We start from the raw sequence: 24,649 nt of genomic DNA, 5'->3' as shown, positions 1-24,649 counted from the left end.
AGGGAGTAACTACCTTTGGTAGGAAAGCTGCCCTGGTTCTCAGCACCACGTTGTCTGCATGAAAAGATGTGAAAGGGGGTTTAACACTAAGAGTCTGAAGCTCACTCACACGCCTAGCAGACGTGATGGCTGTGAGGAACACCGTCTCCAAAACTAAAAGCCTTAACGGGCAAGAATGCAAAGGTTCAAACAGTGAACCCATCAGGAAAGTGAGAACCAAATTCGAATCCCACTGAGGCATAACAAAAGGAGTGGGAGGAAACCTATTAGTTAGTCCTTTTAAGAACCTTACAACTATTGGGAACTTTAACAAGGAAGATTGGTCAGGAAGGCACAGAAAGGCTGACAGTGCCGATAAATACCCCTTGACAGTCGCAACTGCACAACCCTTCTGCGCCAAGGACAATGCAAACAATAAAACGTAAGGGCTCGTAAGGGATCAATTTGCTTCTCTCCACACCAATCAACAAATTTTGCCCATCTGCCAGCATAGATAGACTTGGAGTGTCGCCTGGCCAATAAAATAACATCCACCAGTTCTGGAGAGAGAGAGAAAAGGAACTCAGATTGCCCGTTCAACCTCCAGGCATGAAGGTGCAGGCTCTGGAGGTGGGGGTGTAGACCCTTCCTGTGCGACTGCGAGAGGAGGTCTGCCCTGTGAGGGAGACGGAGCGGAGGGCACAGTGAGAGTTGGAGAAGGTCTGTGTACCACACCCTTCTTTGCCAATCTGGAGCTAATAAGATGACTTAGGCCCGGTCTTGGCGACTCATCCTCAGAACCCGAGGAATCAAGGATATGGGGGGGGAAACGCATAAAGCAACTGGCCGTTCCAGGACATCTGAAACACGTCCCCCCAACGCTCCTTGCACCGGATACTGGAGTCTAGAGAACGACTGGCAGTGCGCGTTCTCCTGAGTGGCAAACAGGTCTACCTGAGGAAACCCCCACATCTGGAAGATGTAACAGATCAGATCTGGATGGAGCTGCCACTCGTGATCTGCTGAGGAACGCTGACAGACTGTCCGCACGCACGTTCAGAACTGTGGTCAGATGGTTTGGTAAGCAAATCCGATGGTCCTAAGCCCAAGACCAGAGCAGCAGAGCCTCTCTGCAAAGAAGGTACAACCCTACTCCTCCCAGCTTGTTTATATACCACATTGCGGTAGTGTTGTCCGTCAGGACTTGGGACGAATGACCACGAAGGGAAGGGAGGAAGGCCTTCAGAGCCAGACGTATCGCCAGCAATTCCAACAGATTAATATGAAACATCTGTTCCACTGGAGACCAACAACCTTTGACCTCCAGGTCCCCCAGATGAGCTCCCCACCCCAGAGTGGAGGCATCTGTTATAGCCGTGGCCACTGGAGGCGGTACTGAAAACGGCCTTTCTTGGGAAAAGTTGCCATCCATAGCCCACCATTGCAGGTCCGCTGCAGTGTGTCTGGAGATCCTGATCGACTCCTCTTGATCCCCTTTGTGCTGAAACCACTGACTGTGGAGGTACCACTGAAGAGCCCTAGTATGCCAGCGTGCATGAGCGACCAACAGCATGCAAGAAGCGAACAGACCGAGCAGACTTAGGACCTTGAGGACTGGAACAACGGCTCCATTTCGAAACATTGGAATCAACAATGAATGTCCTGAATCCGCTGAGGCGGAGGAAAGGCCCAATCCAACGTTGTGTCCAGTACTGCCCCTATGAAAAGGACGCGCTGAGAGGGCTCCAGGTGAGACTTGGGCACGTTTATCGAAAAGCCCAGAGTGAACAACAACTGGGTTGTCATCCGCAGGTGATGCAACACGAGCTCTGGAGACTTGGCTTTGATCAACCAATCTTCCAGGTAAGGGAATACCGCTAATCCCTTCCTCCTGAGACTTGCTGCAACCACCGCCATCACCTTCGTGAAGACTCGAGGTGCGGAAGTAAGACCACATGGAAGGACCGCAAACTGGTAGTGTTGCGACCCCACCACAAACCAGAGATACTTCCAGTGCGACTTCAGAATGCGGATGTGAAAGTAAACCTCCTCCAAGTTGACCAACACCATCCAGTCCTTTTTGTTCAACGCCTGAAGCAACTGCGCTAGGATTAGCATTTTAGATTTCTCTTGCTTGAGGAACCAATTCAAAACCCTCAGGTCCAGGATAGGCCTCAAATAACCATCCTTCTTGGGGATCGGGAAATATCTTGAATAACTAACCGGACCCCTTTCCTGCTCTGGAACCAACTCCACTGCACCTTTTGATAAAAGGACTAGAACGTCCTGCTGTAACAACAGGAGATGATCTTCAGTGCAAAAGGATGGGTGGGGACGGATTGGAGGGGGAAACTCCCGAAAAGGAAGGGCATAACTTTTCCACACAATATTGAGGACCCAGGAGTCCAATGTGATTAACTCCCACCCGAGGAGAAAATGAAATAACCTTCCCCATACAGGAGAAAGAGGAGAGGCAATGGGCAGAGAACTAAGGCTGCTTTCCTTGCTGCTACCCCTCCCCCCCACGGAGGAAGGGGCAGGGTGCTGCTGGGGGAGCCATCTTGTTCTAACTGTACCCCGCCCTATATAGGATCTATAGGGCAGACTTGTAGGTTGCTGGCCTGCTGGTAGGGGTCTCACACGAAAGGAAGCTCCTCGTCCGAGCCCCATAAACCTTCTCAAGGATCTCAATGGGGTGGCAGTTGAAGCCTGCAGGCCCAAGGACTTGGCAGTAGCCCTACTCTCTTTAAAGCGCTATAACGCAGAGTCAGCTTTAGCCCCAAACAATTTGTGCCCATCAAAGGGCAGGTCCAAGAGGGTCGTCTGGACATCTGTCGAGAACCCAGAAGACAACAACCACGCATGTCGTCTGGTGACAATGGAAGTGCCCATCGCTCTGGCCACAGAGTCCGTAGTGTCCTGACCCGACTGAATAAATTGCGTAGCAGCAGCCTGAGCATCCAACAGGAGTCCCTGCATCTCCAAAGGCAGATCCGGTAGCACAGCCTTTGCCGCGTCCATCAGAGCATGTATAAATCTGCCAAAAACACAAGTCGCATTGGCAGATTTGTGGGCCATGCTACATGTAGAAAAGGTATTTTTGCCAGACTGTTCCATCCTCTTGGATTCCCTATCTAAAGGTGTGCCAGGGAAGGAACCAGGAGCCGAAAGAGACAAGCATGAAGCCTGGACCACCAAACTCTCCGGAGTCAGATATTTCAACAGGAAACCCGGGTTCCCCGGAGCCACTCTTTACCTCCTTGGAACCGATCTGCTAACAGCAATCAAAGTCACGGGCTTCTTCCAGACTTCCAGAATACGCTCCGTAACAGAGTCATTAAAAGGCAGAAGTGGCTCCACAGCAGCTGAAGCAGGATGGAGGGCCTCTGTTACGATATTAGTCTTAACCTCTGCAGATGGTAGTGGGAGGTCTAGAAAATCTGCTGCCCTCCTTATCACAGAATGAAAAGGTTGCCTTCTCTGTAAATTCCCCAGGAGAGGCTAGATCCCACTCAGGGGAAGTATCTAGTCCACTTGCAGAGTCCAAACCCTGATAGTCCCCTAGGGGCTCTGCAATTTCTCCTTCCTCTAGGAGTTGCCTCTGATACTCTTGTTCCTCAAAGTCTGAGAGCCTTTCTTCTTGACCTTAACCTGGCCTCAATTCTCGGCATCGACATGGAATTCACCAACATCGAAGATCTTGGTTGACGTGGACCAGGAGACATACCCAGCTCTACGGATCCATCAGACGCCGTAACAGAATCCATTGGCACCGAGGGCACACGGGCCCACTTCACCAGCGCCGATTGAGGATAGGGCCACATCATCTGCACCATCGGTGACCGGTGTTGAGGGTCTTCCGGGCGACACCAACGGTATCGACGCTGGACCAACACCCTCCATAAGGCAAAAGGCACCGGTCTATATGGAGCCGGAACGCCTATTGAAAACGACCTGTGGGACCAGCCGGTGCACCACCAGGGGCCATAGAACTGAAGATGTTGAACGTGGCATTTAAAAATGCTGCTGGGTCCGCACCCAGAGCGGGGAAAGCTGGATACCCTTGTTCCTCCTGTGGCGCCGGATCCGGAATGTCCGTTTGCGCTCCAGGCGAAAAGTGCGGACTCTCCTGAAGCTCAACAACCTTGAAGACTGAAGGCGCTGGAGAAGCTTGAGGACTCCGAGGTGATGGAGTCGCTGTCGGACTAACCTCCCACGTCGTAGGACGCCGACTTGGAGACCTCGATCTGGACTGACCTATCTGAACGACGCCGGGAATCATGCCAACACCGTTTTTTGTGCGACCTCTGGGATTTTCCAGAAGACCTCCGATGACTCCTATGCTGCTTCTTCGCCTTGGCCAAACACAGTTTGGCCTCCTGCTCCTTGAGCGCCTTTGGGTTCATCATCTGGCATGAACCACACTCGTCCACATCGTGCTCAGAACTCAAGCACCACAGGCAGTCATTGTGTGGGTCAGTCACCGACAAGCGCCCCTGTAGGAAAGTACCATCTTGCCTGGCTTGTTACCCCCATATTTCACTGTATATATGTTGTTTTAGTCCTCGTGTCACTGGGCCCTGCATGCCAGGCAGGGCCCCAGTCCTCATAGTATGTGCCCTGTATGTGTACCCTGTGTGGTGCCTAATTGCCTCACTGAGGCTCTGCTAACCAGAACCTCAGTGGTTATGCTCTCTCTCTGCTTTCCAAATTTGTCACTAACAGGCTAGTGACTAAATTTACCAATTCACATTCGCATACTGGTACACCAATATAATTCCCTGGTATATGGTACGGAGGTACCCAGGGTTTTGGGGGTTCCAGGAGATACCTATGGGCTGCAGCATTTCTTTTGCCACCCATAGGGAGCTCTGACAATTCTTACACAGGCCTGCCACTGCAGCCTGAGTGAAATAACGTCCACGTTATTTCACAGCCATTTACCACTGCACTTAAGTAACTTATAAGTCACCTATATGTCTAACCTTCACCTGGTGAAGGTTGGGTGCTAAGTTACTTAGTGTGTGGGCACCCTGGCACTAGCCAAGGTGCCCCCACATCGTTCAGGGCAAATTCCCCGGACTTTGTGAGTGCGGGGACACCATTTCACGTGTGCACTATACATAGGTCACTACCTATGTATAGCGTCACAATGGTAAGTCCGAACAATGCCATGTAACATGTCTAAGATCATGGAATTGTCACCCCAATACCATTATGGTATTGGGGGGACAATTCCATGATCCCCCGGGTCTCTAGCACAGAACCCGGGTACTGCCAAACTGCCTTTTCGGGTTTCCACTGCAGCTGCTGCCAACCCCTCAGACAGGTTTCTGCCCTCCTGGGATCCAGGCAGCCCTGGCCCAGGAAGGCAGAACAAAGGATTTCCTCTGAGAGAGGCTGTTACACCCTCTCCCTTTGGAAATAGGTGTGAAGGGCTGGGGAGGAGTAGCCTTCCCCAGCCTCTGGAAGTGCTTTGATGGGCACAGATGCTGCCCATCTCTGCATAAGTCAGTGTACACCAGTTCAGGGATCCCCCAGCCCTGCTCTGGTGCGAAACTGGACAAAGGAAAGGGGATTGACCACTCCCCTGACCAGTACCTCCCAGGGGAGGTGCCCAGAGCTCCTCCAGTGTGTCCCAGACCTCTGCCATCTTGGAAACAGAGTTGTTGGGGGCACACTGGACTGCTCTGAGTGGCCAGTAGGTGACGTCAGAGACTCCTTCTGATAGGCTCTTACCTATCTTGGTAGCCAATCCACCTTTGTTGGTAGCCAAACCTCCTTTTCTAGCTATTTAGGGTCTCTGCTTTGGGGAATTCTTCAGATAACGAATGCAAGAGCTCACCAGAGTTCCTCTGCATCTCCCTCTTCACCTTCTACCAAGGATCGACCGCTGACTGCTCCAGGATGCCTGCAAAACCGCAACAAATTAGTAAGACGGCTACCAGCAACATTGTAGCGCCTAATCCTGACGGCTTTCTCGACTGTTTCCTGGTGGTGCATGCTCTGGGGGTAGCTTACCTTCACCCTGCGCCAGAAGCTCAGAAGAAATCTCCCGTGGGTAGATGCAATCTTCCCCCTGCTAACGCAGGCAACAAAAGACTGCATCACCGGTCCTCTGGGTCCCCTCTCATCCCGATGAGCGTGGTTCCTGGAACACAGCAACTCTGTCCAAGTGACTCCCACAGTCCTGTGACTTCAGTCCAAGTTTGGTGGACCTAAGTACTTGCCTCACCACGCTAGACTGCATTGCTGGGTACCGCGTGATTTGCAGCTGCTCCGGCTCCTGTGCACTCTTCCAGGATTTCCTTCGTGCACAGCCAAGCCTGGGTCCCCGACACTCCTTCCTGCAGTGCACAACCTTTTGAGTTGTCCTCTGGCGTAGTGGGACTCCCTTTTGTGTCTTCGGGTGGACTCCGGTTCACTTTTCTTCTAACTGCCTGTTCAGGTACTTCTGCGGGTGCTGCCTGCTTCTGTGAGGGCTCCCTGAGTTGCTGGGCACCCCCTCTGTCTCCTCCAAGTGGCGACATCCTGGTCCCTCCTGGGCCACAGCAGCACCCAAAAACCTCTACTGCGACCCTTGCAGCTAGCAAGGATGGATTGCGGTCTTTCTGCGTGGGAACACCTCTGCAAGCTTCATCGCGACGTGGGACATCCATCCTCCAAAGGAGAATTTCCTAGTCCTCTTCTTTCTAGCAGAACTCCAAGCTTCTTCTAACAGGTGGCAGCCTCCATGCACCCTCAGCTGGAATTTCCTGAGCTCCTGCCCATTCTGGACACTGTTGCGACTAATGGACTAGGTCCCCTTGTCTTATAGGTACTCAGGTCCGGAAATCCACTGTTGTTGCATTGCTGGTGTTTGTTCTTCCTGTAGAATCCCCCTATCACGACTTCTGTGCTCTCTGGGGGTAATAGGTGCACTTTACACCTACCTTTCAGGGTCTTGGGGTGGGCTATTTTTCTAACCCTCACTGTTTTCTTACAGTCCCAGCGACCCTCTACAAGCTCACATAGGTTTGGGGTCCATTTGTGGTTCGCATTCCACTTTGGAGTATATGGTTTGTGTTGCCTCTATACCTATGTGCTCCTATTGCACTCTACTGTAATTTTACACTGCTTGCATTACTTTTCTTGCTATTACCTGCATAATTTTGGTTTGTGTACACATATATATATATATATATATATATATATATATATCTCTTATCCTCATACTGATGGTACTCACTGAGATAGTGTTGGCATATTGTCATAAAAATAAAGTACCTTTATTTTTAGTACTTCTGTATATTGTGTTTTCTTATGATATTGTGCATATGACACCAGTGGTATAGTAGGAGCTTTACATGTCTACTAGTTCAGCCTAAGCTGCTTTGCCATAGCTACCTTCTATCAGCCTAAGCTGCTAGAAACACCTCTTCTACACTAATAACGGATAACTGGACCTGGCACAGGGTTTAAGTACCTCTGGTACCCACTACAAGCCAGGCCAGCCTCCTACATTGGTTGTGCAGCAGTGGGATAAGTACTTGCAACTACTTACCACTTTGTCATTGTGTACTTTTCATAAGAGAATAATATACAAAACAAGTTCAGTGTATGTACACCTAACCAAAATGTTTTGCTTTTCTCCTCTTACACTTTCTACTAAGTGCTGAAAAGTATTCTAAAACTTCTAAAAGTTAGAAAAAGTTAGAAAAAGTTTTTTTTCTCTGTTCTTTAAAAAGTTCTGAAACTTTCTTCTCACTATTTCTAAACCTTTTACTATCATGTCTGATGTAGAGTCTGCTCTTAAAATGGTCAATACTACTTATTACAATTTGAATTACAAGAGCCAAAGGAGTCTCTGCTTAGAGAGAGATTTAGTGATAGGAAAGAAACCTACAAAAGAGTTTCTACTTAACATGCTTATTGTGAATGATGAGTCCCAAGCAGGCACATCAAATGAGGTTTATAGAAGGTTCCCATTCGGACTCAGGAGATCTCCTTGAGGGAGGTGGGGAGGGTTCTGTACCAGATTTGCCCCCTAGCAGGACACCTAGTAATGTTATTAAGTAACTTATAAGTCACCTATAGGTCTAACCTTCACCTGGTGAAGGTTGAGTGCAAAGTTACTTAGTGTGTGGGCACCCTGGCACTAGCCAAGGTGCCCCCACATTGTTCAGGGCAAATTCCCCCGACTTTGTGAGTGCGGGGACACCATTACACGCGTACACTACCTATGTATAGCGTTACAATGGTAACTCCGAACATGGCCATGTAACATGTCTAGGATCATGGAATTGTCACCCCGATACCATTCTGGTATTGGGGGGACAATTCCATGTATAACCCAGGTACTGCCAAACTGCCTTTCTGTGTTCTCCACTGAAGCTGCTGCCAACCCCTCAGACAGGATTCTGCCCTCCTGGGGGCTGGGCAGTCCCGCTCAGGAAGGCAGAACAAAGGATTTCCTCTGAGAGAGGGTGTTACACCGTCTCCCTTTGGAAATAGGTGTGAAGGGCTGGGGAGGAGTAGCCTCCCTCAGCCTCTGGAAATGCTTTGATGGGCACAGATGGTGCCCATCTCTGCATAAGCCAGTCTACACCGGTTCAGGGATCCCCAAGCCCTGCTCTGACGCGAAACTGGACAAAGGAAAGGGGAGTGACCACTCCCCTGACCTGCACCTCCCAGAGGTGTTGGGGCACAATGGACTGCTCTGAGTGGCCAGTGCCAGCAGGTGACATCAGAGACCCCTTCTGATAGGTGCTTACCTCTTTCAGTAGCCAAGTCTCCTTTCTGAGTAGCCAAACATCCTTTTCTGGCTATTTAGGGTCTCTCCTCTGGGCTATTCCTCAGATAACGAATGCAAGAGCTCACCAGAGTTCCTCTGCACTTCCCTCTTCAACTTCTGCCAAGGGTCGACCGCTGACTGCTCCAGGACGCCTGCTAAACTGCAACAAAGTAGCAAGAAAACTACCAGCAACATTGTAGCGCCTTATCCTGCCGGCTTTCTCAACTGTTTCCTGGTGGTGCATGCTCTCAGGGCTGTCTGCCTTCACCCTGCACAGGAAGCCAAGAAGAAATCTCCTGTGGGTCGACGGAATCTTCCCCCAGCCAACACAGGTATCAAATTACTTCATCACCGGTGTTCTGGGTCCCCTCTCATTCTGACGAGCGTGGTCCCTGGAACACAGGAGCTGGGTCCAAGTGTCTCCCACAGTCCAGTGGCCCTTCTGTCCAAATTTGGTGGAGGTAAGTCCTTGCCTCCCCACGCCAGACAGCAAACCTGTGTACTGCGTGATTTGCAGCTGCTCCGGCTTCTGTGCACTTTTCCAGGACTTCCTTTGTGCACAGCCTAGCCTGGGTCCCCAGCACTCCATCCTGCACTGCCCAACTCGCTGAGTTGGACTCCGACGTCGTGGGACCCTCCTTTGTGACTGAGTCGACCACTGTCCACAGATCTTCCAAGTGCCTGTTCCGGTACTTCTGCGGGTGCTGCCTGCTTCCGCGGGGGCGCTCTTAGTTGCTGAGTGCCCCCTCTGTCTCCTCTTACAATGGGCGACAGCCTGGTCCTTCCTGGTCCCCAGCAGCACCCAAAATCCCCCACCATGACTCTTGCAGCTAACGAACAAGTTACTTATCTTCGGTAACGCTTTTTCTGGTGGATACACTTATTACCTGTGGATTCCTCACCTTATGAATTCGATCCTTGCACCAGCATCCGTTGGAAAGTCTTCTTCCTAGCGGTCTACGTCGATGAGGACGTCATAATGGCACGGCTCCATGTGACTGTCTGAATTCAACGTGCCAATAAGAGGTCCTAGTCGGCGTACTGATGTCGGTTTCACCTCATTTTTTTCGTGCCTTTGAGGCGAACAGGTGTAAACCGACCATGAAAATAGATATATAAAAATATATACGAACACAAAAATCTTGTCCATTGAATCCATATATTTACATTATTACCTTAAATACATGAATATACAAAAATATATAGATAATATATATAAAAATATAAGAAGAAATATTAATCCAAATACTGCAAGATAAGAGTGTAACCAGGCAGGCAACGGGGAGGCGGAGGGACCGTGAGGAATCCACAGGTAGTTAGTGTATCCACCAGAAAAAGCGTTACCGAAGGTAAGTAACTTGTTCTTCTGATGGATACAACTACCTGTGGATTCCTCACCTTAAGAATAGAGTCCCAAGCAGTACCGCAATCGGTGGTGGGTGCCCGCCTGATTACACCAAGAAATCTTGCAATACCGAGCGAGCAAAATGACCGTCCCTCCTCATCTCAGAGTCTAAACAATAATGTTTTACGAAAGTATGGAGGGACGCCCAAGTTGCCGCTTTACATATATCTATTAACGGAACTCCTCTCGCTAGGGCCAAGGATGCAGACTTAGTTCTAGTAGAGTGATACCTTCAGGAGGGACTTTTTTTCGCCAGAGAGTAACAAATCTGAATGCACAAGATGACCCACCTGGAAAATGTTAGTTTCTGGACCGCTCTGCCCTTACGCTGTCCAGCATACCCAACAAACAGTTGTTTATCTAAGCGAAAGTCCTTAGTCCTCTCTAGGTAGAAACTCAGGGCCCTCTTAGGGTCCAACCTATGGAGCCTCTCTTCCACTTTAGACAGGTGAGGAGGAGGGTAAAACGCAGGTAGAGTGATAGGCTGCCCTATATGAAAAGGGGTGACAACTTTCGGCAGAAAAGCAGCCCTGGTTTTTAGAATCACTTTATCAGGGAAAAAGATGGTAAAAGAAGGCTTAACGGAAAGTGCTTGAAGCTCTCCAATCCTCCTGACAGAAGTAACTGCGATTAAGAAAACGGTCTTCAAGACTAAATATCTCAATGGACATGAATGCATGGGCTCGAAAGGCGAACCCATGAAGAATGTCAAAACAAGATTTAAGTCCCACCGAGGCATGTGAAAGGGAGTAGGAGGAAATCTATTCACCAAACCCTTAAGGAACCTATTTACAATTGGAGACTTAAATAAAGATGGCTGGTCCGGAAGGCAAAGAAACGCAGACAGAGCCGCCAAATAACCCTTAACTGTAGCTATCGTACAGCCTTTCTTTGCCAAACTAAGAGCAAGCAAAAGTACATCTGAAAGGTGGGCTTTTAGGGGATCTTTTGGGTGCTCTCCACACCAAAGCACAAATTTTTCCCACCTACCGGCATAAATAGATTTAGTGGAGTGTCGGCTGGACGAGAGAATAATATCCACTACATCCGGAGGGAGAGAAAAGCAACTCCGGTTGCCCCGTTCAATCTCCAGGCATGAAGGTGCAGGCTCTGTAGGTGGGGGTGTAGAACCAGCCCCTGCGATTGTGAGAGGAGGTCTGCCCTGAGAGGGAGACGGAGAGGAGGGCACTGAGAGAGTTGAAGCAGGTCTGTATACCATACCCTTCTCAGCCAGTCCGGAGCCACCAAGATGACTTGGGCCCGGTCTTGACGAACCTTCCTCAGAACCAGAGGAATCAAGGGTATGGGAGGAAACGCGTAAAGCAACTGGCCGCTCCAGGACATCTGAAACGCATCCCCCAACGCCCCTTGCATCGGATACTGGAGGCTGCAGAATAACGGGCAATGCGCGTTCTCCCGAGTGGCGAATAAATCCACCTGAGGAGTACCCCACATCCCGAAGATGTGGAGGACTAGATCCAGATGGAGACGCCACTCGCGATCTATTGAGAAGTGACGACTGAGACCGTCCGCTCGTACATTCAGCACCCCTGCCAAATGATTTGCTATTAAGCAAATCTGATGGTCCTGAGCCCAGGACCAGAGTTGCAGGGCTTCTCTGCAGAGAAGGTACGACCCTACTCCTCCCTGCTTGTTTATATACCACATCGCGGTAGTGTTGTCAGTCAGGATTTGAACGGACTGCGAAGGGAAGGGAGGAAGGCCTTGAGCGCCAAACGTACTGCCCGCAATTCCAACAGATTGATATGCAACATCTGTCCCGCTGGAGACCAATGACCCTTGATCTACAGGTCCCCCAGATGAGCTCCCCACCCTAGAGTGGAAGCATCCGAAATCACTGTGGCCACTGGAGGAGGCAGTGAAAACGGTTTTCCTGGGGAAAGGTTGCCGTCCTCTGCCCACCAAAGAAGATCCGCTACAGCGTCCTTGGAGATCTTTATTGAATCCCTGAGATCCCCCTTGTGCTGGAACCACTGTCTGCGGAGTCACCACTGAAGAGCCCTCATATGCCAGTGAGCATGAGTGACCAACAGAATGCAAGAAGCAAACAGACCTAGCAGGCGTAAGACCTTGAGGACTGGAACTGCCGCTTCAATTTGAAACAACGGAATCAGCGCCTGAATGTCCCGAACCCGCTGAGGCGGGGGGTAGGCCCGAAACATTGTTGTGTCCAGTACTGCCCCTATAAACAGGAGGCGTTGAGAGGGCTCTAGGTGAGATTTGGGCACATTTACAGAAAAACCCAGATCGAACAACAACTGGGTTGTCATTCGTAGATGAGACAACACAAGCTCTGGAGACTTGGCTTTGATCAACCAATCATCCAGGTAGGGAAAAACTGCTACCTCCCTCCTTCTGAGATGTGCTGCAACAACTGACATCACCTTCGTGAAAACCCGAGGTGCTGAAGTAAGTCCAAAAGGAATTCTTTGAATTGAATTGAAAAAGTCCAAAAGGAAGGACAGCAAACTGGTAGTGTTGCGATCAGACCACAAAACGGAGATACTTCCTGTGCGACTTGATTATGGGAACATGAAAGTACGCATCCTGCAAGTCGACAGACACCATCCAGTCTCCTTCATTCAACGCCAGTAGCACCTGCGCTAGGGTCAGCATTTTGAATTTTTCCTGCTTGAGGAACAAATTCAAAATCCTCAAGTCTAGGATCGGCCGCAATCGACCGTCCACTTTGGGAATCAGGATATATCTTGAATAACACCCCTGACCCCTTTCCTGCAACAGCACCAACTCTATAGCGCCCTTTGCCAACATGGTGAGAACCTCCTGTTGCAACAACAGAAGATGGTCTTCTGAACAAAAGGAGGGACGGGGGGGAAGGGAGGAGGGAACTCCTGAAAGGGGAGAGCATAGCCCTTTTCCACAATCTTTAGCACCCACAAGTCTGTTGTAATTGACCTCCATTTTTGCAGAAAGACTCAATCTTCCCCCTACAGGAGAAGTATGGATGATAAAGTGGGGAAAACTAGGGCTGCTCCTGCTGTTGTCCACCAGAGGAGGATGAAGAAGAGAGCTGCTGGGCTGGACCTCTAGCCCTACCCCTACCCCGCCCTCTAAAGGCACGATAGGGCGGATTGGCAGGTTGCTGGGCGTAAGACTGTGACCTTCGAAAGGCAGAGCCTCGAATGAACCCTCGAAACCTACGAAAAGATCTATAAAGCATTGTAGTAGAGGTCTGTAATCCCAGGGACTTAGCTGTAGCCCGACAGTCCTTAAACCGTTCAAGGGCAGAGTCTGCCTTGCCCCCAAACAGCTTTTCCCCGTCACATGGAAAGTCCATTAAGGTGGATTGTACGTCTGATGAAAATCCAGAGGACCTTAACCAGGATTCCCTATCAGTCGGAAATCCAGGGAATGTTCCAGGGGCAGTCTTTGCAGAACATGATGCCCGAACTACCAAGCTCTCCGGAGTCGGGTGACGAGACAGAAAAACCGGATCTCCTGGGGCACTTCTAGGTCTCCTCGCCACTGCTCTAGTCACAGCAGGAGTTGTCACTGGCTAAGTCCAAAATAGGCTCAGTCAAAGCCTCATTGAAAGGCAGCAAAGGGTCAGTACTGGACGAAGAGGGATGAAGTACCTCTGTGAGCAGGTTAGTTTTTACTTCTGCCACGGACAAAGGCAAATCCAGATACTCAGCTGCCTTTCTCACCACTGCATGGAAGGAAGCGGCATCTTCAGTAAACTCCCCTGGAGACGCAATGTCCCACTCCGGGGAAGTATCCAAACCACTTGCAGTGGCAAGACCCTGGAAGTCATCAGAAGGCTCGATCTCGCCTTCCTCTAGCTGTCTGTATTCCTCCTCCTCCAGAAGTCTCAATGCCTTCCTCCGAGATCTAAGATGTGTTTCCAGGGCTGGCGTCGACAAAGAATCCATCGACGCCGACGATCTCGAACCCCGAACAGGGCCAGGAAGGCTCCTAGGCTCTTCCGGCACCGACACGAAGTCAGCAGATGACCTTCTCGAAGTCGATTGGCCGGAAGGTGATGGAGCCGGTCTGGATGGAGACAACAACGACGCCGGATGGCGCGGAGAAGGAGTTGGTTGACGTGCAGGCGGAACCAGTCACAGGTGGAGGACTCCTGCCAGTGGAGACCCTAGGCGCCAAACCGCCAGTCTCTGTAGGGCAGAAGGGCATGAATGGAGCAGCCCTGTATGACGCCGGTGAGCCCAAATTGAATGCCAATGGCCCCGAGGGACCCGCCGGTGCACCAGCAGGGGCCATGGATTGAAAGACAGCATACATCTCATTCAAAAATGCGTCCGGATCCGTCCCTGGAGTCGGGAAAGCCGGGTACTGATGTGCAGATGTCTGCTGAACATCAGGATCCCTCGGCGCAGGCGAAAATTGAGATCTACATTGAGTGACCTCAAAAACTGAAGGCACCGGTGACAACCCCGGACTCTCCTGCTGAGGCGTGACAGTAGGACTCATCTCCCATGTCTTCTGGCGTCGTGAAGAACGAGACCTCGACCGACTCGTCGATCGGTGCAGAGAGTCATGATGACGAAGCTTCTTATGCTTTTTGGGAGAAGCATGGGAGGAATCCTTTTTATGGCCCTTCTTCTTTGCTTTGGCTAAGAGCTTCGCCTCGCGCTCCTTCAGAGCTTTTGGATTCATGCTCTGACACGAAGAGCAACCTTCCACATCATGTTCCGAACTAAGGCACCAAATACAGTCCGAGTGGGGGTCGGTCACTGACATCCGACCCCCGCATTCTCTACACGGCTTGAAACTGGACTTCTTCGGAGGCGACATAGTAAGCTCCAAAAATCGTTACAGTTACCATCGGGCCAGGAAGAACAAACCGTTGGCGTCGAAGGCACGGAAAAAAGGAAAACTGACGTCAGTACGCCGACGAGGACCTCTTATTGGCACGTTGACGTCAGACGGAGTCACGTGGAGCGTGCCATTATGACGTCGACAGCTAGGTAGAAGACTTTCCGTTGGATGCTGGCGCAAGGATCGAATTCATAAGGTGAGGAATCCACAGGTAGTTGTATCGATCAGAAAAGGCTTGTTTGCAGTATTTCTGCCAGGAAACACGTCTGCAACCTCCAGCACCCCATGGGACATCTTCCATCCAAAGAAGAAGTTTGTAGACCTTTTCGTTGTTGCAGAATCTTTGGCTTCTTCTACCCGGAGGCAGCCCTTTTGCACCTTCATCCGGGGTTTGGTGGGCTCCTGCCCCCCCCCCGGACACTTTCGTGACTCTTGGACTTGGTCCCCTTCCTTTACAGGTCCTCAGGTTCAGGAATCCATCTTCAGTGTTTTGCTGGTGCTTGTGGTTCTTGCAGAATCCCCTATCACAACTATTCTGTCTTTCTGGGGTATTAGGGTAACTTTACTCCTACTTTTCAGGGTCTTGGGGTGGGTTATCTTGGACACCCTAACTGTTTGCTCACAGTCCCAGCAACCCTCTACAACCTACCATAGGCCTTGGGTCCATTCGTGATTCGCATTCCACTTTTGGAGTATATGGTTTGTGTTGCCCCTAGGCCTATTTCTACCTATTGCGTCCTATTGTGATTCTACATTGTTTGCACTAACTTTCTTACTGTTACTTACCTGTTTTGGGTTTGTGTACATATAATTAGTGTATAGTACTTACCTCCTAAGTGAGGGTATCCTTTGAGATACTTTTGGCATATTGTCACTAAAATAAAGTACCTTTATTTTTAAAAACGGAGTATTGGGTTTTCTTATGATATTGTGCTAGATGATATAAGTGGTATAGTAGGAGCTTTGCATGTCTCCTAGTTCAGCCTAAGCTGCTTTGCCATAGCTACCTTCTATCAGCCTAAGCTGCTAGAAACACCTCTATTCTACTTATAAGGGATAACTGGACCTGGCACAAGGTATAAGTACCACAAGGTACCCACTATAAGCCAGGCCAGCCTCTTACAGCTGGTGACTAGGGCCTGCGTGATGGTTTTCTTAATGTTGATGGGGAGCCATCTGAAGATCTTTTGTAACATACGGAGGGTGTGGAAGAAGGCGAAGGAGACTGTGCTGATCTGGCATTTTATGGTGAGTTTGCTATCCAGGATGATGCCAAGGTTGCAGGCATGGTCTGTCGTTGTGGGTCAGAATTCAAAGAGTCATCAGGAGCCATTCCCTGTGGAGGTGTTGTTCCCAAAGAGCAGCACTTCTGTCTTGTCTATGCTGAGTTTCAGGCAGTTGATCTTGACACTCGTCAAGCAGTTGTGGAAGTTTGTTCTAGTGGTGGAGGGGTTTTCTGAGAGCGAGAGGATGAGCTGGGTTTCGTCTCCATAGGATATGATATTGAGGCCAGGGGCTTCATGTAAGTGTTGAACAGGGTGGGGCTGAAGTATGAGGGACACCAAGAGGATATTCTTGGGTTCTGAGGTGAAGGGTTGTAGCTGGGTTCGTTCTGTGAGGAAGGATGCGATCTGAGGGTGTCTCCCTGAATTCTGATGTGGTAGAGTCTCTTGATGAGGGTGTGGTGGGAGACAGTACTGAATGCTGTGGAGAGGTCGAGGAGGATCAGGGCCGCTCTTTCTCCTCTGTCGAGGACGGTTCTGATATTGTCTGTGGCAGTGATCCAGGAGATTTTGATGCTGCGGTTGGTGCAGATACTGGATTGGGAGGTGTCACAGCAGGTTGTTTCTCTCCAGGTGTTCGATAAGTTGGCAGTTGATGGCCTTCAAGTACTTTGGCGGGGAAGGGGAGCAGAAAGATCTGGCGGTAGTTCTTAAGTGTGGCAAAGGGATTCTTAAGGAGGGGGCTGAACTCTGCGTGTTAAAATCCATTGGGGAAGATGGCCATGGAGAGAGAAGCATTGAGAATGCAGTTAAGTTTGGAGCGGATTTCTTTGTTCCTGGTGTTGAAACAGTAGTGGGGGGCAGGGGTCCCTGGGTGCTCCTAAGTGGATGCAGTTCCTGATGACTGTGGTGCTCTGTGTGGTGAATTGTTCCCATGCATTGATTAGGTGGTTGTGGGTGGCATCCATTGGTGTGAGAAGGTTGAAAAGGTCAGTGGGTTGGGGCTTGAAGTTTCTGTAGATGGTGGATATCTTGTTGTGGAAGTAGTCTGCCAGGATGTCGCAGAATTACTGGGGCCGGGAGAGTGGGTTCCCAGTGTATGATGGGCAGGAGAATTCGGAAGTTTCTTTGCTGTGGTTAGAGTTGACTTTGATGCAGTCTTCCAGGGCAACTCTTTTAATGTCATTTAGGTGTTGGTGGTATTTGTTGAGAGCCAACATGAAGGTGCTCGGTCTGTGGGATCTTTGCTGGTGGCCATCTTCTTTCTAGCCGTGTGCAGTTGCATTTATTATCCTGAGTTCTGGTGTGTACTAACTGGCTAGTTTGATTGATTGATCTGCTGGTCTTGGCAGGCTTGATAGGGGCAACTCTGTTGGTGCAGATGGTGATTCAGGCAGAGAAGTTCTTGCCGGCCTGATCAAGGTTGGTTGCGGAGTCGGATGGGTGGTGTTGAGGGTGTGTATCCATTGGATCTCTGTCACTTTGTTCCAGCTCTGGTGGGAGGAGCTGGAAGGCTTGGTGGTTGCATAAGGAACCTACAAAGGTGAAGAGAACAATGGCATGGTCGGTTCAAGTGAGTTTTGTGACATGGTTGTACTCAACTCTGTTGCTGCCAATTAACATTGGGTCAAGTGTGTGTCCTGCACTGTGTGTGGGGTTGGTAACCAGCTGGATGAGGCAGATGTTGTTCATGCTTACGGAAGGTAGCCGGTGTCAGTCTTTGGGGTCAAGGTGGAAGTTGAGATCACAGAGGAAGATGTAGTGCTCGGAGTCTATATTGAGTGGAGCAATGAAATCGGGGATGGTGTTGCAGAAGTCAGGGTTTAGTCGTTGAGGGTCTGTAGGCAGGGGTGCCTCTGAAGGCAGTTCTGCCATTGGTTTGGAGTTGGAAGTTAAAATGTTCCATGATTGTGTACTGTTGTCCTCTGCGGTGATGCAGTGGAGGTTTCTTTGCAGATGATTATGGCGATTTATGTGGTGTAAACCATATATAAAAGATTATTGATTCAACATGTGTCTGTATTATATAGGACATTGGCAATGTAAGAATTGGTTAAAAAACAAAAAGAAATAAATGAAAGTAAGGTAAAATGTATGATTTGGGCCTGGAACCCTACTGTAAATTCAGCCAGAGTAGATAATATATATATATATTTTTTTTTTTAAAGCAAGCCATCATGAGTTACTGGCCATTCTAGTATAATGCACTTCATGATTGTCTTTGTACATGTCAAACCTGACTCAGGCAACAAGAATTTATCCATCATTTTGGGTTTCTCAATACACATACATGATCCTGGTAAAGCATGTGGCTAAAATAAGATTAACAGTCTACACGGAATCTAGTAAACAAAATCTATATTATTACTTACAATTTCTCTAGAAGGCGTGTAGTGCTCTGTACCCGAAATGCGTCCTTCTCATCCAGATCTCTGATCTTTTGGGCCAGTTCTCGGACATTCCTGCTAAGCTTGTTGTACCTGGAAACAAGTATCATAAGGATCACTGGAGAATATGTTTAATAAAGTAGAGTATGAAGTAGACTTTGCAACAGCAAATTAGGTTATACTGTCAGACAAGACAGTAAGGGTAGCAGTTCAGAGGATGCTTGTACTATAGTGGTTTTTAACCTTTTGACATCTGTGGACTCCCACTTAATCATTACTGAAACCCGGGGCCAAGCTGATTTATTATGCAAACCCAGGGACACCCACTGAGTCATTACTGGAAGCCGAGGCCCCGGCCTAAGGATTTTCGATTATTTGAACTGCAAAACAATATACAAAAAAAAGAAGCATGCATACACAATGATTCAATATTTAATTCACAAACAAATGTGAAAAAATTAAAAAGTTAATTCATTTTAAAGGTCACTCACCACACTATATTTTGTTTGATGCACTTGCACTGCTCCCATGACTGAATCAGAGGACACAAACTGAATTTTTAGCCAACAATTTCAAATTCCTTTCACATTTGCAAAAGGTTTACATTCTAAATTGTACATTTTGCTCTTGTTATTTATATGCACTTTATTAATCTGTTACTATTATTTTAATTTTCAGAAGAGTCGAGGAACCACCAATTAGGCTTTGCTGGCCAACAAGGATCCCAGGACCAAAGGTTAAGAACTACTGCTCCATTTATTCTTTCTGTTTACACCCTTTTCTTGGACTCCTGCATAATCTCTCTCAATCAGCATTCGTCACTGTGTATTTTTATAGCCTACACCTCCACCGTCAGTTCCTACACTCAGGTAGCCCTAAATTTGATTTTAAAATTCATTTTGTGCAGACAATAGACTAGACTTTGTACCCAATTAAACTAATAACTCAATCCATTGTGCAGCTCTCAATTTTCAAGGGTCATTCTCTCTCCTCTCACAAAAGTAGTATGAGATTCTTCTTTTTCTACTTTAGGCAAATAATGCAGTATTATGACATGGTCGAAGCCTGGCATTTTGTTCTCAAGTACACACACCGGTTTTATTTCCTCAATGACATAATAAAATACTATAACCCTCCTCTGACTCATACACTGTGCTCAAAGGACGTGTTGAAGCACTCTGACAAGCAATGTGGAGTCAATTTTTAAGCCCCACTGCCTAATCCTCTGACTTAAACTGCATATAATCTTCTGCTCCTGCTCATACATACTCTGTCTAGGTCTGGAAGCCAATGCCCACTTTCCTAACCGGCTAGCTAGTACATTTTCTTTAGCTGGAAGCTGGTACAACTTATTTTTGTTCCCGTTTTCAATTTTTAATTGTTTAAAGATTTTTAAAGTTATTTTCCAAAAATGTAATAATGGGCCCGTTCATGTAACTTTGTATCATCATGTGATCCAGTCAATCAGGTTCTCCCTGTACCAGCTGAGAATCCTACCCTGTTGAAAATCACATTAGAAGAAAACCACCTAATGTGGCTCATAATTACGCAAGATACATGTCCTAAATTGGAGGATTTCTAACTCGATAAGGAAAAATCCTTCTTTATAATCAAATTGTAATGAAAGATTCCGCTCTCAAAATTCAACGTTGTAGGCGGCTGGACTGGCTTGTAGTGAGTACCTAAGGGTACTTGCACCTTGCACCAGGCCCAGTTATCCCTTATTAGTGTATAGGGTGTCTAGCAGCATAGGCTGATAGATAATGGTAGCTTAGCAGAGCAGCTTAGGCTGAACTAGGAGACGAGTGAAGCTCCTACAGTACCACTTAGTGTCATATGCACAATATCATAAGAAAACACAATACACAGTTATACTAAAAATAAAGGTACTTAATTTTTATGACAATATGCCAAAGTATCTCAGAGTGTACCCTCAGTGAGAGGATAGGAAATATACACAAGATATATATACACAATACCAAAATATGCAGTATAGTCTTAGAAAACAGTGCAAACAATGTATAGTTACAATAGGATGCAATGGGGACGGATAGGGGCAACACAAACCATATACTCCAAAAGTGGAATGCGAACCACGAATGGACCCCAAACCTATGTGACCTTGTAGAGGGTCGCTGGGACTATTAGAAAATAGTGAGGGTTAGAAAAATAGCCCACCCCAAGACCCTGAAAAGTGAGTGCAAAGTGCACTAAAGTTCCCCAAAGGACATAGAAGTCGTGATAGGGGAATTCTGCAGGAAAGACACAAACCAGCAATGCAACAACGATGGATTCCCAGTCGAGGGTATCTGTGGAACAAGGGGACCAAGTCCAAAAGTCACAAGCAAGTCGGAGATGGGCAGATGCCCAGGAAATGCCAGCTGTGGGTGCAAAGAAGCTGCTACTGGACAGTAGAAGCTTAGGTTTCTGCAGGAACGACAAGGGCTAGAGACTTCCCCTTTGGAGGACGGATCCCTCACGCCGTGGAGAGTCGTGCAGAAGTGTTTTCCCGCCGAAAGACCGCCAACAAGCCTTGCTAGCTGCAAATCGTGCGGTAAGGGTTTTTTGACGCTGCTGTGGCCCAGGAGGGACCAGGATGTCGCAAATTGCGTCAGGAGACAGAGGGGACGTTGAGCAAGACAAGGAGCCCTCTCAGCAGCAGGTAGCACCCGGAGAAGTGCCAGAAACAGGCACTACGAGGATGCGTGAAACGGTGCTCATCCGAAGTCGCACAAAGGAGTCCCACGTCGCCGGAGAACAACTTAGGAGGTCGTGCAAAGCAGGTTAGAGTGCCGTGGACCCAGGCTGGACTGTGCACAAAGGATTTCCGCCGGAAGTGCACGGAGGCCGGAGTAGCTGCAAAAGTCGCGGTTCCCAGCATTGCAGTCTGGTGTGGGGAGGCAAGGACTTACCTCCACCAAACTTGGACTGAAGAGTCACTGGACTGTGGGAGTCACTTGGACAGAGTTGCTGGATTCAAGGGACCTCGCTCGTCGTGCTGAGAGGAGACCCAGGGGACCGGTGATGCAGTTCTTTGGTGCCTGCGGTTGCAGGGGGAAGATTCCGTCGACCCACGGGAGATTTCTTCGGAGCTTCTAGTGCAGAGAGGAGGCAGACTACCCCCACAGCATGCACCACCAGGAAAACAGTCGAGAAGGCGGCAGGATCAGCGTTACAGAGTTGCAGTAGTCGTCTTTGCTACTATGTTGCAGTTTTGCAGGCTTCCAGCACGGTCAGCAGTCGATTCCTTGGCAGAAGGTGAAGAGAGAGATGCAGAGGAACTCGGATGAGCTCTTGCATTCGTTATCTAAAGTTTCCCCAGAGACAGAGACCCTAAATAGCCAGAAAAGAGGGTTTGGCTACCTAGGAGAGAGGATAGGCTAGCAACACCTGAAGGAGCCTATCAGAAGGAGTCTCTGACGTCACCTGGTGGCACTGGCCACTCAGAGCAGTCCAGTGTGCCAGCAGCACCTCTGTTTCCAAGATGGCAGAGGTCTGGAGCACACTGGAGGAGCTCTGGGCACCTCCCAGGGGAGGTACAGGTCAGGGGAATGGTCACTCCCCTTTCCTTTGTCCAGTTTCGCGCCAGAGCAGGGCTAAGGGGTCCCTGAACCGGTGTAGACTGGCTTATGCAGAAATGGGCACCAAATGTGCCCATGAAAGCATTTCCAGAGGCTGGGGGAGGCTACTCCTCCCCTGCCTTCACACCATTTTCCAAAGGGAGAGGGTGTAACACCCTCTCTCAGAGGAAGTCCTTTGTTCTGCCATCCTGGGACAAGCTTGGCTTGACCCAAGGAGGGCAGAAACCTGTCTGAGGGGTTGGCAGCAGCAGCAGCTGCAGTGGAACCCCAGGAAAGGCAGTTTGGCAGTACCAGGGTCTGTGCTACAGACCACTGGGATCATGGGATTGTGCCAACCATGCCAGGATGGCATAGAGGGGGCAATTCCATGATCATAGACATGTTACAAGGCCATATTCAGAGTTGCCATTGTGAAGCTACATATAGGTAGTGACCTATATGTAGTGCACGCGTGTAATGGTGTCCCCGCACTCACAAAGTCCGGGGAATTGGCCCTGAACAATGTGGGGGCACCTTGGCTAGTGCCAGGGTGCCCTCACACTAAGTAACTTTGCACCTAACCTTTACCAGGTAAAGGTTAGACACATAGGTGACTTATAAGTTACTTAAGTGCAGTGTAAAATGGCTGTGAAATAACGTGGATGTTATTTCACTCAGGCTGCAGTGACAGGCCTGTGTAAGGTTTGTCAGAGCTCCCTATGGGTGGCAAAAGAAATGCTGCAGCCCATAGGGATCTCCTGGAACCCCAATACCCTGGGTACCTCAGTACCATATACTAGGGAATTATAAGGGTGTTCCAGTAAGCCAATATAAATTGGTAAAATTGGTCACTAGCCTGTTAGTGACAATTTGAAAGAAATGAGAGAGCATAACCACTGAGGTTCTGGTTAGCAGAGCCTCAGTGAGACAGTTAGTCACTACACAGGCAACACATTCAGGCACACTTATGAGCACTGGGGCCCTGGCTGACAGGGTCCCAGTGACACATAACAAACTTACTGAAAACATAGGGTTTTCACTATGAGCACTGGGCCCTGGCTAGCAGGATCCCAGTGAGACAGTGAAAACACCCTGACATACACTCACAAACAGGCCAAAAGTGGGGGTAACAAGGCTAGAAAGAGGCTACTTTCTCACACACGTGAGCTGAAAAGTACTGCAACTTGAATAACACTACAAACTGTATCAGTGTGTCTCCAAGTCATGTCAGTTTGTTTTAATAACAAAATGCCCTGAAAGCATAACATGTAACCATATATACACCTTCCAACTATCCCATATATGCAAAAATGGCAAACCATAAATGTAGGTGTCCTACTCCTCGTTTGTTTTTAGTTACTATTTTAGATTCGAGAGTATTAATGGGTGTCAGTTTTTAAGAGTTACTGAAATCATTTGATTCAATCAGTGTGTTCTTTCCATACGAGGGTGCCCAGTCATCATGTCCACAAAAATAACGGTAAGGGAGAACAACGAGCGAACATGAGTACCTTTGCATGAACAAATTTGTTGTATCGCAGTGAAAGAGCCATGCACTTGGAACACTTGTTTATGCGTGTGTTTTGCAGTGTGCACTGGATTTGGGGTGTTGCTTTCTAACATGTAAAAGTAATAATTTTTTTCCTCATCATTCTATTAAATATCCTTGCAGGTGGTAACCCAAACCAAGTTGGTTTAACAACAGTTTGCATTCCTTAGTGCGATATAAGTAATGAATGTTAAATAAGTAAGGATACAAGAGCTACTGGATTTGGTAATGCGTTTTAGTCATGCTGTACACCAGTGTGGCAGCTGTTCAGCATGGCTAAAAGCTAGTGCCTTAGAGTGTTGTGTCATGGAGTGTTGTGGTGGAATTGATTAGGGTTGTGGAGAAGAATGGTAGAGAGCACAGTGGCATAGAGCAGAGTAGCACAGAGGAGTAGAGTGTCGTAGAGTACAGTGTATTGCTGTTTAGAGGAGTTTCGTTGAGTAACGTGCAGTAAACTGTCGTACAGTGGAGTAGAGGGTTATAAAGGGGCACGGAGTGGAATTTAGTGTTGTAAAGTGTCGTGGAACAGAGTGGAGTGTTTCAGCAAACAGGACAGTGTCAGAGGAGTGTCGTAGAGCCTACTGGCACATAATAGGTATGGAGTGGCACAGAATAGAGTATCGTAGAGTGGAGCGAAGTAGTGTGGAGTGTCGTGGATCAGATTGGACTGCAGTAGAGTGGCGTTGAGTAGCATAAAGTGGTGTACAGAGGAGTAGATTGACATGGAGTGGCATAGGAGTGGTGCGGCATAAAAGTAGAGCAGAGAGGAACAGATCTGCGTAGAGTGGAGCAGATCTGCGTACAGCCAAGCAGATCGGCATAGAGTAGAGCTGAGTAGAGTGTTGCGCAGTGGCGTTGAGTGGAGTAAAGTAGCATGGAGTTTTGTAGAGTGGAGTGTGATACAGAGGCGAAGAGTAGTAAGAGTAGAGTAGAGTAAAATTGCTGGCCAGAG

General features: G+C 48.6%; 1 protein-coding gene across 2 annotated transcripts in view; it reads right to left on the bottom strand.

The window, feature by feature from the left end:
* The window catches only part of IMP3 (IMP U3 small nucleolar ribonucleoprotein 3), a 279,600-nt gene that overhangs the window by 238,878 nt on the left and 16,073 nt on the right, over positions 1-24,649 (bottom strand). For both annotated transcript variants that reach the window (XM_069231072.1, XM_069231073.1), the window contains exon 2: positions 18,574-18,681. In XM_069231072.1, the coding sequence (XP_069087173.1) occupies positions 18,574-18,681 (108 nt within the window). The remainder of the gene's footprint in view (positions 1-18,573; positions 18,682-24,649) is intronic.

Source organism: Pleurodeles waltl, chromosome 4_2 (genome assembly GCF_031143425.1).
Source record: "Pleurodeles waltl isolate 20211129_DDA chromosome 4_2, aPleWal1.hap1.20221129, whole genome shotgun sequence".
In the NCBI taxonomy this organism is placed as follows: Eukaryota; Metazoa; Chordata; class Amphibia; order Caudata; family Salamandridae; genus Pleurodeles; species Pleurodeles waltl.
Note: the sequence above shows the minus strand (reverse complement) of the source record. Positions and strands in the feature narration are given on the sequence as shown.